The sequence below is a fragment of the Microdochium trichocladiopsis genome (genome assembly GCF_020744255.1).
Source record: "Microdochium trichocladiopsis strain MPI-CAGE-CH-0230 chromosome Unknown B0I36scaffold_1, whole genome shotgun sequence".
NCBI lineage: Eukaryota > Fungi > Ascomycota > Sordariomycetes > Xylariales > Microdochiaceae > Microdochium > Microdochium trichocladiopsis.
In genome coordinates this window covers 3,198,630-3,211,789 of record NW_025763544.1, presented here as the reverse complement: position 1 = coordinate 3,211,789, position 13,160 = coordinate 3,198,630, and the positions used below count along the sequence as shown (strand labels likewise).

The window sequence follows — 13,160 nt, the reverse complement described above, 5'->3', positions numbered from 1 at the left end:
CCAGGACGACGTGCGATTATTCCAGGATCAATGTTTCTCAGCAGGCCGGCGAGCGGAGTCCCGCGTGCGAAATAATGACGATGATCCAGCAGGGTTACTGAGGAGATTTTGGCGTGGCGCACGATGGCCTGGCAAGCTACAATGGTCTGGAGCACGAGTCGGGACGAGAAGAAGCGGGATCTCTCTGAATGAGGCACGACCAACTTTGCTATAAAGCAGATCCCGTCGCCGGTTACATCTGCATCAAGATCACCTTCCTGGTCACAGACAGCGCTTGAATACCCTCGCATCCTGTCCTCTGCCTCTCTACCTCCCTGAGAACCCCGAGAGTCCTGCTTGACAATTTCGCAGTCCTGTGTCACTTCTCGATCCATTCCCCTTCTCAATCTTCAAGATGCGGTTCTCCTTCGCCAACTCCTTCACTGCCTTGTTGGCCCTTGGTTCCAGCGTCGCTGAGGCTGGTAGCTTCCGCAATAAGAGAGAGCAAGCCGTGACCGTCACCCAGACGGTCACTGCCACCAGCTCTGAGCCTACCGCATGGCAATGGGATGCCGGTGCGACCCGCGAGGTGCCCATCCACCCGTCCTGCAATGCCACCGAGCGGGCCCAGCTTAAGCGTGGCTTCGCGGATGCTATGAAGTACGCTCAGCACGCCAAGGACCACATCCTGCGCTTCGGCAACAGCTCCGACCACTACGTCAAGTACTTTGGCAGCGCGCCTACCGCTGAGGCCGCTGGCTGGTATGACAAGATTGTCAACGGTGACAAGACTGGCCTGTGGTTCCGCTGCGACGATATTGATGGCAACTGCAGCCAGGATGGTAGGCGTCCCAGTCTTTGAATGTCAACTAAGATTCTCCTTCGCAATCCATGCACTGACACGAGAGACACAGGCTGGGCTGGTCACTGGCGTGGATCCAACGCGACCATGGAGACGGTCATCTGCCCGCTCTCCTTCACCACCCGCAAGCCCATCGAGGCCCTGTGCGCCTTTGGCTACGACGTCGCCAACGGCAAGCTCAACACCCAGTTCGGCATCGACCTCATCCACCGCCTCTTCCACGTGCCCACTATTGGCGAGGGCGCCGCCGAGCACTACGCCGACACGTACGCCGAGTGCCTCCAGCTCGCAATTGACAACCCGGCCGAGGCCGTCCGCAACACTCACTCCCTGCAGTACTTTGCTCTCGACGTCTACGCGTACGACATTGCGCTGCCCGGCGAGGGCTGCGCCGGCGTCCTCAAGGAAGAAGCCAGCTCGACCGGAGCCGCCCCCGCCGTGCCGAGCGCGACTGCCACTGAGGCTCCCTCGCAGACGAGCGCTGCTCCTACTGTAAGTCCCCGTCACGCATTATCAAGCTTGCCTTCAAGCAATAGTCCATAGCTACAGAGTACTAACGTAACTTTGCTTCCCAGGAGTGCCACACCCATGCCGATGGTGTTGTGCACTGCTCTTGAACTCGACCATACGTCCCCCATGGTCCATAGACACGGTAATATGAGCATGCCTAGCAATATAGAGCGGAGGAAAAATGTATCTTGGTAGATATCAACACATGAGCCAGCTGCATCGTAATGACTTAATGTAAAGACACGACTCATACAAAGGGGTTCCGTTTTCCACGATGTCGATTTTCAGACCTACTTGTGACAAGACCATGTTATTTTGACCGGTGGTACTTTTTCATAAATGAGATGAGCACTGTGTGTGTGTGTGTGTGTGTGTGTGTGTGTGAAGAGAGAGAGAGAGAAGCTCACTTACCCCTTTTCCAAAAAGCCGGCCACGGTTAGTGGCGTGCAGGGATTTTAAAGTCCATCCTGTCAAGCACACACTTCCAACCGCTTCAGCCTCAGCCGGCGGTTTTGCACAAGTTATATGCTGATGTCCTGACTTTCTGGCGCAAGGCACTGCCGCAATGGTCGCGAACTCATCATCTTCCGCGGTCTCAATTCTGAGCTTCGTATTGCTTGCGGTAAAAGTCACGAGGAATACGATAGCTCACTATCCACACTGTAAAGATGAAAAGGGGGTAGAGGATTCATCAACCGTTTGAGCACAGTGTCGTCGATTTACGATACTGGAACGGATTTTGACAATGAAGCGCCCCATGAAATCCAGTTACGCGGAGAAAAGAAAAAAGGACACTGTTATTATGCTGCAAGGTGGTGACCTCAGGTTAGGAGCTGTGGTGGCATGGAAAGGCACAGGTTATTTACTTGAGAAGTATTTTGAAAGTACGATTCCATGATTGGATCTTGATTTTTGAGCTACAGCATTCTTGCGCGTATATTCTTCAGCACAAACCCCATTACCTCCTCCACCTGCTCGGCGTCATTGACGCCCCCTGTTACAGATAATTTGCTGTATACAACTGCTGCACATTACACTGCGCGAAAAGTCTGGAAATACACAGGAGCTCTCAATTTAGAGCATGAAGGCAGCAACACCGGCAATGACGGCGGCAGCGTTGAAGCCGTTGGAGGCAGCGCCGGCAGTGGGGATGGGAGCGCCGGTGCCCGAGGCCTTGGTGGTGGTGGGCATGGACATGGTAGCAGAACCACCGGTGGGCATGGGCATCGAGGCGGTGCCGCTGTGCGTCATCATCGCGGACGACGACGAGGCAGTGGCGGAGCCCATGGCCGACGAGGCGACGGTCGAGGGCTCGACGACGGCCGAGTACGCGCTGCAGGTCGCACTGGCTGTGGCGATGGGGCAGTCCTCGGCGATGCAGATGGCCTGGAGCTGGGCGCCCTGGGCCGGGATGACGGTCGTCGGGGGGCTGCAGCGGTACCCGAAGAGGTTCATCAGGGCCATGCCGACGGCCTCGGCGTCGGCCTGGGTGACGCCAAACGACGCGGCGGCGAGGCCAACCTGCGTGTTGAAGTAGCCGAGCTCGGCGGCGTCGAGGGCCATGAACTTGTGCACGTCGTACATGGACGGGTCGGCCGCGTAGGCGGCAAAGCCCGGCATGCCCTGCATGCTGCAGCCGAGGAGGCTGCCGAAGAACTGGTACAGGTGGGTGAGGAGGAAGCTGTGTTGGAGTGAGTTGTGTTAGAAAGTGCTTGATCGCTGAAAGATGGACGAGTGCCGCGGTCCGTGTTTAGGGGAGAAGATGCGTACTATTGGTTGGAGGTGTTGTCATTGGCAGGCTTGTTCTCCATAAGGGGAGCGGCACCGCCGCCGTCGAGGAAGTTCACAGAGACACCAACATCGCCGCCGCGGTTTGACGAGGCAAGCTCGCCATTGAAGTACGGCAGCAGGTTGACCTCCTGGCCGTTGAAAGTGCCAGGGGCAAGGATTCCGGGAACCTTGAGGCCAATGTTTGGCTGAGTGTCTGAAGTTGTATCCGAGTCAGCGAATCCCTTTCACTGTTGATGATTTATCCGCAGTGCTATGACTTACAGTTGCCAATGACGACGGTGTTGACGACGAGTGTCAAAAGAGTGGCCTGGTTCTCGGCAGTGTTGTTCTTAAGCAGTGCCGTAGTGTAGTAGTCACAGATGGACGTGTTGGAAGGGCGCTGGGCCTGAACTCCCGAGAGGGAGGCAGCAGTAGCTGCGACGATCGTCTTAGAGTAACGCATAGTGAGAGTGGTTAATGATGATTACTCTGGTGGTCAACTCTGATGAAGTGTGAGGCAGAGAGGGGAGAAAAACGTGGAAGGGTTGGAATGGCATATGTTCTCCTTATGAGGGAGCTCGAGTTCTGCTGCCCGATATGCCTGCGAGGGCCAAGTCACCTGAACCGCATAGACGGCTTGAGCTTCATGACACTGCTCACACCAAGGTTTGGCCAATCTCCCCTTCCCCAGGTGGCATGTACATGTCGATGGGGGAGGCACGCTACGGGCAAACTAGCCAAACAAGGAGTCTCAGGTGCCCGATCTGGACAGCCACGGATGGCAGTTGCAGCGGATGTCGCATCTCCGGCGACCTAACGGACGCGTACCCATGCAAGCAGGGCCCCTCAAGCTCAGGAGAAGCAGTCAAGTAGCTGTTGACGATCCGTGTCAAAGGTGCTGGTGCCAAGCTAGTCGGACGGAGCTAGGCTGCGCGATATACCGGTCTGGCAGATGTTGTCGTAGGTGGCGACTTGCTGAAATGAGCACGAAACCTTCGGCAGATCTGCTCAGTACCTCGTGATGGAGCATGCACTCCAGCAAGGACGCCCTCGGACACTAACCCTCCAGGTGCCAGGGCCCATGTCAAGCAGGTTGGCGTATCAAGATCTCGACGACTGGAAGTTTACTGATCGTGGGGACGCATCGGTGGGAGTGATTTCGACCCCTTGGCAATGAGATGGACGCAACGGCATTTTCCGTCGCTATGCCAACTCCGTCACGACACCATACTTCGAAGCTTTCTGGTAGGAATGCTGCGTTTAGAGTCAAGACAAAAGACCACGGTGATCTTTGCTTGCGATAAATCGAGATGTTTCGCGGCAGGCTGCTCGTATGAAACGGGCGACACTCCAGCAAACGCGACGATATTGGGCTGTCCTCGGCGGCTGCGTATTGGTCAATGGAAGTATTCCAAGTACGTCTTTGTCACATCCCGGTCCCCAACCCAGGTCTCCTCTCCACTGAAAGCCCGGGAAGCTGCCCTTCCGGCTGTTGGGCTTGGGTTAACCCTGAAGAGCTTGGGAGCTTGAGAGCTCGACAGGGCTCTCCACATGCGGCCGCAGCTCGAGCTCCCTTTTTGGCAAGTCATCCCCCAGGTTCCTGGCCTAAAGAGCCTAGCGGGATCAGGTTTTGCGACCTGGGCACGCTAGTGAACCATCCCCGATGGGCGGACAGCCAGATCGTAGGGCTGTGCGTGGCAATCCGATAGCCGGAACTGCGTCTTGCCGGCTGTTAGTGGGGTGGCTGTCCAATCAGCGTGACGCGGATGACCAACTGTCCGAGTGTACATTCTTCTGGACAACGGCGAGTACGTGCCATCCGTCGCGGTCCCTGCAGCGACGCGATTGTTTCTTTCCTCCACGCGGCGGAGTAGTCATCACGTATGCATGACGCTGAGACCAGTGGATGCAGAGCTTGTTCTGATCCGGAAACGTCGCGGGACTATCGATATTTCGGATCACGATGGCTCCGTGAAGATTTGCTTGGGGACGGCGGGGCGCCTCGAGTATGGCTGGGGTGTTCAGAACGGGAGTTTGTGGCTCTGGCACATCACATTCGAGAGGATTGCCCGACCTCGTGCAGAGTAGTGGGTGGGAGGCCGTTTGTGCTCAGTCAGCTCGCTCGTCGCCTCAGGCATCATTCATGTCCACAGATGGTTTGGCCACACTCACTTAAAGAGCAACTTGGTCGCCATCAGCACAAAGAGCTTGGGAATTCCATGTGGCTCTCTGAAGAATCGATTGCTATGCAAGGCCTCTGCTGATGGATCACCTTCGGACCTTGTGCCGTGGCCCATCGGCTCATACGGACGCCCAGACATGTCATCAGAGCACCGCTACTCCGCGCTGACGTGCGATAATATGCTGCATGCGCGCACGAATGACAGCATGGATTGAGCATTGTGACTCTTTGCACCCGAGCTCTCCACGATGTCTTCATGTCGCGTCGCCGTCAAGAGGAGTTGCTACGTGCTGCACGCGGAACCCAGCGGAGCAACACATTTTCTGACGCGGCAATGATGTCATCGCACAACTCAATCCGCACCTGCCATTGCTTCGCACGTCGTCCCCATCCATACTTGGCTTTGCAACAATAAGTAGATATTCGCAGTCTAGTTACGGTAGTTTCCATTGACAGCAAAAAGTAAGACAACCGGCATTTTCAGTTCCAGGCGTCAGTTGCACGTTCCGCAGTTGTGTCACAGGGCCAAATCACCACCAGACAAGCCTGCGCCCGAGTCAGGCCACCCATCCCAACGACCATGTCAATCGCCGCATTCCGCCCGTCGCCCAAGCACGATGAGTACCGCAAACTCGCAGCGGAGCACATGGAGCATGACCTCGAGCCGACCGACCGCAATGCACTGGTCAAGGCCTCGAAGCGCGTCGGCCTGACCACCACCATCGGCACCGTGGTCGGCCTCGGCCTTGGTGTGTACGCCGCCTACCGCCTTCGCAAGGTGCGGCTCAGCATGTTCAATGCACTCCGTGCCGCAGAGAAGCCCACCCACGTTGTATTCGCCGACGGCAGAGCAGGTAAGGACCTTTCTGTGGGTGTAAAGCCTGCGCAGTCGTGTGCCATAGAACCGCCAGATGATGTCAACTAACTACTGTGTCTTTCGGACAGAGCCTGTGCCGGACATAACTCCGTACTTGCAGCCGACTCGTTGGGGCGACGTGGCGACGTACTTCTTCTTCGGCCTCGGAGGGACAATCTTTGGTGGGGAGTTGGGATTGCTGGTCGGCACCTGGTCAGCATCCAGGCTGGTCTCCAAGGACCCTGCGAGGAAAGGAAGAATCGAGACTGCTTATCGGCGCTTCAAGGCTGACCTCCTTCGGCGCGAGGCCGCCAGGCTGGAAGCTGGCAAGGATTCAGCTGATGCTGCCGCCTTGTAATCTACAGAATCGCGCATCCCTGGCTGAGCTTCGCCGCAAGGGCGCAGCGAGCGTATTAATTGTAGCTTGATAGGTGTCATGCAATTACACGACTAAAGCCCAGCCAGTTGTTTTTACCTCTTGACTGTCACGGCGCAGGCTCTAATGACAGCACTTGCCAGTATCGAAGCGGATCAAATAACAAACAGGGGCAGGGTACCTCAGCCGCGCTGCTACCCTGGACATCCGACGGTTAGCCCTGCACTACGCCGTAGACGTGGGCGAACGAGCGTCTATTGAGTATCATCAAAGTGGATTCCCCCAGGGCCCTGGTGTATGCTAGTGCTGACACTTTTGGAAACCGCTTTCTAATTTCCATGATCGACAGGCATACTGATTGGCTCGAAAAAACGAGGACAGGCGCGATCGCTCCTAGCTGAGAGGCGCGCACCGCTTTGGACGTTTCGCACGAGTGCGAAAGGGGCCTGTGCATCAATCAGTTCCAGAGTTTTGCCCATCGGAGAACATTCCGTCAGGTCCTTGTTACTGACATATTTGCGTGGACTGTCCTTGCGCAGCCCTGGACTCGCTTGTCACCCTGATAGGACTACGCTTCCTTATCATGAGTGGGCTTGGGTTAGTGCCTTGGTAGTTTCCAATATTAGACATGAAAGCATCAGTCCCGGCATGCTCGGGCCGCGTTCTGTCCTTTGGATACAAAATAATCGACGCAGGGAAAGAAAGCGCCAAACAGCTTCAGAGATTTCGCAACGAGGCTATGAAGCATCACAAGGCTATGCGAAGTGAACAGCCATGAAGTAATTATGCTGGATGCAGGCAGAACTGCACGGGGCCTGACAGCTTTGCCCGCACCGCCGCCCAAGAAGAGCAGCTCATGTGGACCAGGGGATGTGGGATGGAGTTGGTTGTGGGAGGAGCAGAAATGCCTGCAACTCTTGATTGGGCAGATACGAACCCCTTGCTGCCCTATTTGGGGCCAACGCTGGATCATGTCAGCCAAAGTTGACAATGATTGGGCGGCTGTTCGACAGCCACGCCTGACACAAGGACCCTGGTCACGGCCTGAGGCTCCGATTCGACGGCGGGCACACCAACTGCAGCAATGGCCCCGGCCCAGACCACTATCATCTAGAGGCACCAACGCCTCCCGCATGCCCATCCTGGCCGCTTGAAGGATCCAACGGCGCAGTCGGCCCTGTCGACAGAGGCAGGCCATGCACCTCCCGCGCATGTTGGCTCCGCGTCCCGTGGGTCGCCAAGGTCGCATCGCAGCCTTGCCATCTGAGCCACACCCAATTTAGAAGTCTTATTCCCCCTCCGGGACCATGTCGTTTGCTCGCCCTTGCAAATGGGGAGGCGCTGTCAAGCGGGACTGCTGACACCATCGTGGTGGTTGTTCATTCACTGTCCCTCATTAGGCGGCCTACCTACACCTCCATCCTCACCGCGATCCGCGACATCTGCATACACTTATTGAAGCCGTTCAATATCACATCACAGTCTCCCGTGTGCACCTATTCCTCGCCAACCAACAAAGCGGATTTGTGGACTCGCTCAGGATTATGTCGCCGATCCAGCTCCTCCGACGATGAGACTACCGAGTGGGCCGCGCCGGGACGGCGGCCGGCGCTTCGCCGCAGTTGCCCAGGACGAAGAGGTTGCGGAGCAGATCGAGAACGCGCAGAGCGTTGGTGTTGCCGTGCCGGATGCGCAGATAGCACAGTGGCAACGTGAGTCGCAATCCGCCAGGGAACAGGAACAAGTCGTCCCCTCCAGACTTTCTCCCAGGGAGCGGTTCCGCAGCCAAGTACAGCATGTATTATCACAAGAGTCCTTGCATCAAGAGCAAAGACACGGCGCGATCCCGAGTGCTCGAGAATCTCCAGCAGCTGCCTCGGACGAGACGCTTGTAGGAGAAGTAGGAAGAGCCGGCAACGGTGGTGGTGGTGGCGGCGGCAGCGGCTATCAGCCAGTCCAGTCGCAACAATATGCCGAGCTCGATGTGGCCGACTATCTGGGATATGGTGGCTACTACGGTCCAACTGGATATCTGGCGCCCACGATCGCCCACGACTACGAGGAACCACAGAAGGCGGTGGAACCCGCAGTCCAAGTAAAAGCCGTTGCGTTCAACATGGCCCAGCCTGACGGCGACGACGAGGACGAGGACAAGTACGGCCCCTATGGAGATGCATACGGCCACATGCATACCAGGTACAAGGGTGCCCAGGGTTTCGTGGAGGAGCAGGTCCCGAAAGATCGGCCCAACTACAAGCCTTTTGCGCTCCGGCTGTGGTATACGTTGGTCTTTATGGTGGTGGTGCTCGCCTTGATTGGCCTGACTGAGTTTGCGGCTCGGACTCTGCCGGACGGGACCACGACCAGCGCTGATGGCTACTTCCATGCGAATGAGAAGACTGCCCCGACTGACGTGGGGTTGGCGCGGGTAGTGAGGTCTTTGGGACTGCGAAAAGATCGCTATGGTCGCTGGGTGGTCGACCCTCAACGTCGAGCCGCCTTGGAAGCATCCCCGACGCCCACAGCTGCCGCGGGCACAAATACAGACAGCACCGATGGTGGCAATCACGGTGTTGTCCTCAACGCTGCGAATGGACCTCAGATTCAGACACAAGCCGACCCGGTAGTGTCAACACCAGCTCCTGGACCAGTCGTCGAGGACGGAAACAACGGCAATAACGGTGCTGGCTCAGGCTCACAGCCTACACCTCCTAGTCCGTCGCCAAGCAAGCCGCCAGTGAACAACAATCTTCCAGTCAACAACAACCCTCCAGTCAACAACAACCCTCCAGTCAACAACAACCCTCCAGTCAACAACAACCCTCCAGTCAACAACAACCCGCCAGTGAATACTCCGCCAGTGAACACTCCGCCGGTCAATACTCCGCCGGTCAATACTCCTCCGGTCAACAATCCGCCCGTTGACAACCCACCAGTTAACAACCCACCAGTCAACCATCCGCCAGTCGAAAACCCTCCAGTCGACAATCCCCCGGTTGACAACCCACCAGTTAACAACCCACCAGTTAACAACCCGCCCGTAGTGACCACCTCTTCAACATCACTGGCTTCTTCATCTTCCACAACGTCCGTCGGTCCTACTGAAACTCAGAACTCTTCCTCAAGCTCAGCACCACCTCCGCCGAGCTCGTCAACTAAGCCGCCGAAGCCTCCCGTGGACCCTCCCGTGGACCCTCCCGTGGACACTCCAGTACCACCCCCTGCACAGAGTTCCACCACTAGTCCTGCGTCAAGTACCTCAACAACATCTGCCAAGCCAATAGAAACTCCTCCAAACAATCCCGGAGGTGGTTGGCCCGGGTGGCCGCCAGGACCTCCAAAGCCTCCTTCATCAAGCACACCTCCGCCACCTGCTTCCACGGAGCCTCCAACCACTCAGCCGCCGCCCACGAATGGACCTGGTGGCCCAGGAGGACCTCCTGGCGGCGGGCCCGGCCATCCACCTGACCCGGAACCGACCCCGACCACAAGCTCAACATCGACCAACGGTCCACCAAAGCCAACAGATCACCCTTGGTGGCCGTGGCCGCCACCTCCCCCAAACCAGGACACCACTACTACCACGAGCCCAAAACCTGGGCCGACTGACGAGCCAAATCAACCACCAAACCCGCCCAGCCCTCCCGGTAATCCTCCAACAACCGCACCCCCAGAGGGGCCGCCCAGGCCAACTGACCAGCCGCCGGTGCCACCACAAAATTCGGTCACACCACCAGCATTGACGCCGCCGTCTGGGCCCAGCTCCACAGCATCAGACGTTTCGACCAAGTCTAACGATGGGCCAGGATGGCCGGGTTGGCCGATTCCAATTCCAGGAGGGCAAGAAACTACTACGGTAAATTCGCCACCAGCAGGACCTACAGAACACCCGGGCGCGTCAGTCCCAAATAATCCTCCATCGCCAGGGCCGATCCAGCCGACACCGAAGCCGCCTCAGTCCCCAGTTGATCAACCTCCTGCGAACGCGGACCCTGTAACACAACAGCCTCCAGCGGCATCAAGCAGCTCCCAGGAACCAGGCTCTCCTTCCCTGCCATTTCCATCGCTGCCAGACGCGATTCCTATTATGACTTTGACCAGAACCGACACTTCGCACCCTGAACCCACCATTGATCCCTCTGGCGAAGCTCCAGCGGCATCTTCATCGACACGCCGAACCATCGATATGGGAGGACAGTGAGTTTGCTTTCTTCTTGTGTACTACATTAAACTACTCCAACAGCGACTGACAAGAAGCCACATTCAGATATGCCGGAGGCACTTTGGGCACGTACACGTACACGGAAACCAACTCATTGGGCATTCCCACCCACACATATCCCTTCCAAGGACTCTTCGTCCCCGTCACCATTGTGTCAACAGATTCGAATGGCGTACCATACACCACTCTTACCGAGGACCACATTTTTGCCCCTGTGTCCTCGACCCTGACAGACTTTCAGGGCCGCCCTACTAAGACGGAGCTAGTCTATGTGGTACCGACAGTCATCACTTTGACCAACGCCCAAGGTGAACCAACAGGGACGACAACATCAGGTGTCACGAACACACCCGTTGTGACCACGTTGACTGGAGCAAATGGGGTGCCGACGAAGACGCTTACCTATTACGCCCCAGTTGTCGTGACGTCTGCTGTCATTGTCGTCGCGCCTGCAAATACAGTTGAGCCCCCAGCTTCGCAAAAGGAAGCCCTGGAAACGGTTACGGAAGGAAACTACTTCCTCGGCCTGGTCGTCCCGACAATGCTTGCTGCCCTGCTGTCCATGGCGGTCCGACTCTTCGATCACCACGCCAGGCTTTACTTTCCATTCCATGCTCTCACGCTGTACAACGGTGCACCCACCACGGACTCGATGTGCTTTCCCGTCACTGGAATGGGGGGCTTCCTCGCAGGCTTCAAGATGGTCAAACGAGGACAGTACCTGCTCGCAGTGACAGGCTCAATGGTCGTTGCGAGCGCGATCCTCACGATTTTCAGTGGAGGCGCGATTCATATTATTCGCACTGGATCCAGCTGCTCCGCTGCGGCTGCCGAGAGTTGTGGCACCCGGATTGCCGTCTTCCCCATATTAGCAAGAGTCTCGATAGCAGTACTCGCATTTATTCTTCTGGGCGCCTTTGTTGCAGGGTGGATGCTCCTGAGGTGGCGCACTGGCGTCTCCTACAACCCTTGGAGCATACATCACATGCTCGGCGTCAGCACGAATCAAGACATTCGAACGCTTCTCTTGCAACTGCGCGAGGTAGACGGCCGGATCACTCGAGCGCAGGCGGCTACCGCTCTCGGACCTGGACCGTTCATCCTCGATTACTGGCTGGAGAACGCATCTCTCAAGTACGGCATCCTTATCGGCATATCAGACTCGACTTCCACACCGCTGAGAAAGGAGGGCAAGACTGGAGGCATGATCAGGCGGCGCTACCGCCTACTGCCCAAGGGCAATACTGTTCCGTTTTCGATTCTTAATCTGACGGGGCGATTCTTCTTCTTGCTATTCCTTTGTGTACTGCTCATTGGCATCTTGAGCTACAACATTGTCGGCGGCGGCGAGATCGCCGCCGGCACTGCCGGCTCTCGAGGCCAGGTGTTTCTGGCGTTCTTGTTCGTGGCGGCTGGAGTACTGGTCTCCTTCTGCTGGAATACCACCTTCCATGGTAAGCACTTCCCGCAAGACACTTCCCCAGATAATTCGCAAAGACTAATATCCGCCTTAGCCGTCGCCTTCATGAGCCCATACAAAGTCCTCGGTCGCAAGAACAACTACGCCGACGACATCCTACACATGACGCCACCCACCAACGTCTTCAGCGCGATGCGCTCGGCCCTGTCCCGTGACCGGCGGGATCTCTTCCTGTTCTTCGTCGCCTTGGCCTCGCTCGTTTCCGAGTTCATGCCAATCATGCTACTCAACATCCCCTTTGGCATGGTCAAGACCAGCATCACCCACCTCATCTTCACCTGGATGACTGTAGCCATTCTCATCTGTATGATTTTTGTGCTGGCGTCGTCGTTCGTCATGCACTGGCCGCATCTGCCAATTGACCCCAGCACCATTGCGGGTGCACTGTACTATGCGTCGGATCCGGGCGTTATTGCCCTGAGTCCGGCCGCGGGACTGCTTCTAGGAAAGAAGAGTCTGAATACAAAGACTTGATCAAAGTCGACTTTAGCATTTACAGCGATTTTTTTTCGTTATTTTAACACATATTCAAAGCACCAGATTAGCGATGCGGTGTCGAATCAGCGAGCATATACATTTCATTTAATGTTGCAGATTTAATATTAAAAAAATTAGTTTGCATACAACACCAGTGTCCATTTCGCAAAGTATTGTGCCATCACTTTCCAAGTGCGACTAAAGAGTGCTTCATGGACTTGCCATGCGCAACTAACTGTTGTTCCCAAGGCATTAAAGGTGATAAATGCTACAGGACCGAATCGAGCTCATGTTTAGCCTAAACCAGAACGGAAGCAGGCCAATGGCTCTACCTTGCCCAGCTTCCCAAATAGGCTGACATGGATACAGGAATGCAACTTTGGACCTATGCGAGCTCCATTTTCCCCGCATGGGTCGCCGCTAGAGGAGAGCATCATGGCCCTGTC

The 13,160-nt window shown here is 56.5% G+C and overlaps 4 protein-coding genes across 4 annotated transcripts; 3 read left to right on the top strand and 1 right to left on the bottom strand.

The window, feature by feature from the left end:
- Positions 1-394: 394 nt before the first annotated feature.
- Positions 395-1,458, top strand: B0I36DRAFT_357861 (putative peptidase family-domain-containing protein; the record flags this gene model as incomplete). Its single annotated transcript, XM_046157865.1, has 3 exons — positions 395-821; positions 894-1,333; positions 1,417-1,458. The coding sequence occupies 3 exons, from the start codon at positions 395-397 to the stop codon at positions 1,456-1,458; spliced, it is 909 nt and encodes a 302-aa protein (XP_046018639.1).
- A 967-nt stretch (positions 1,459-2,425) lies between these two features.
- Positions 2,426-3,584, bottom strand: B0I36DRAFT_371176 (uncharacterized protein; the record flags this gene model as incomplete). The annotated part of the gene is made up of 3 exons (XM_046159992.1): positions 2,426-3,032; positions 3,122-3,335; positions 3,404-3,584. 3 exons carry the CDS (start codon positions 3,582-3,584, stop codon positions 2,426-2,428), a joined length of 1,002 nt encoding a protein of 333 aa, XP_046018638.1.
- A 2,299-nt stretch (positions 3,585-5,883) lies between these two features.
- B0I36DRAFT_233498 (uncharacterized protein) lies at positions 5,884-6,517 on the top strand (the record flags this gene model as incomplete). Its single annotated transcript, XM_046149233.1, has 2 exons — positions 5,884-6,157; positions 6,249-6,517. 2 exons carry the CDS (start codon positions 5,884-5,886, stop codon positions 6,515-6,517), a joined length of 543 nt encoding a protein of 180 aa, XP_046018637.1.
- A 3,751-nt stretch (positions 6,518-10,268) lies between these two features.
- Positions 10,269-12,833, top strand: B0I36DRAFT_311031 (uncharacterized protein). Its single transcript, XM_046152325.1, has 3 exons — positions 10,269-10,732; positions 10,803-12,211; positions 12,272-12,833. The coding sequence occupies exons 1-3, from the start codon at positions 10,623-10,625 to the stop codon at positions 12,709-12,711; spliced, it is 1,959 nt and encodes a 652-aa protein (XP_046018636.1). The 5' UTR covers positions 10,269-10,622; the 3' UTR covers positions 12,712-12,833.
- The last annotated feature ends 327 nt before the right edge of the window (positions 12,834-13,160 follow it).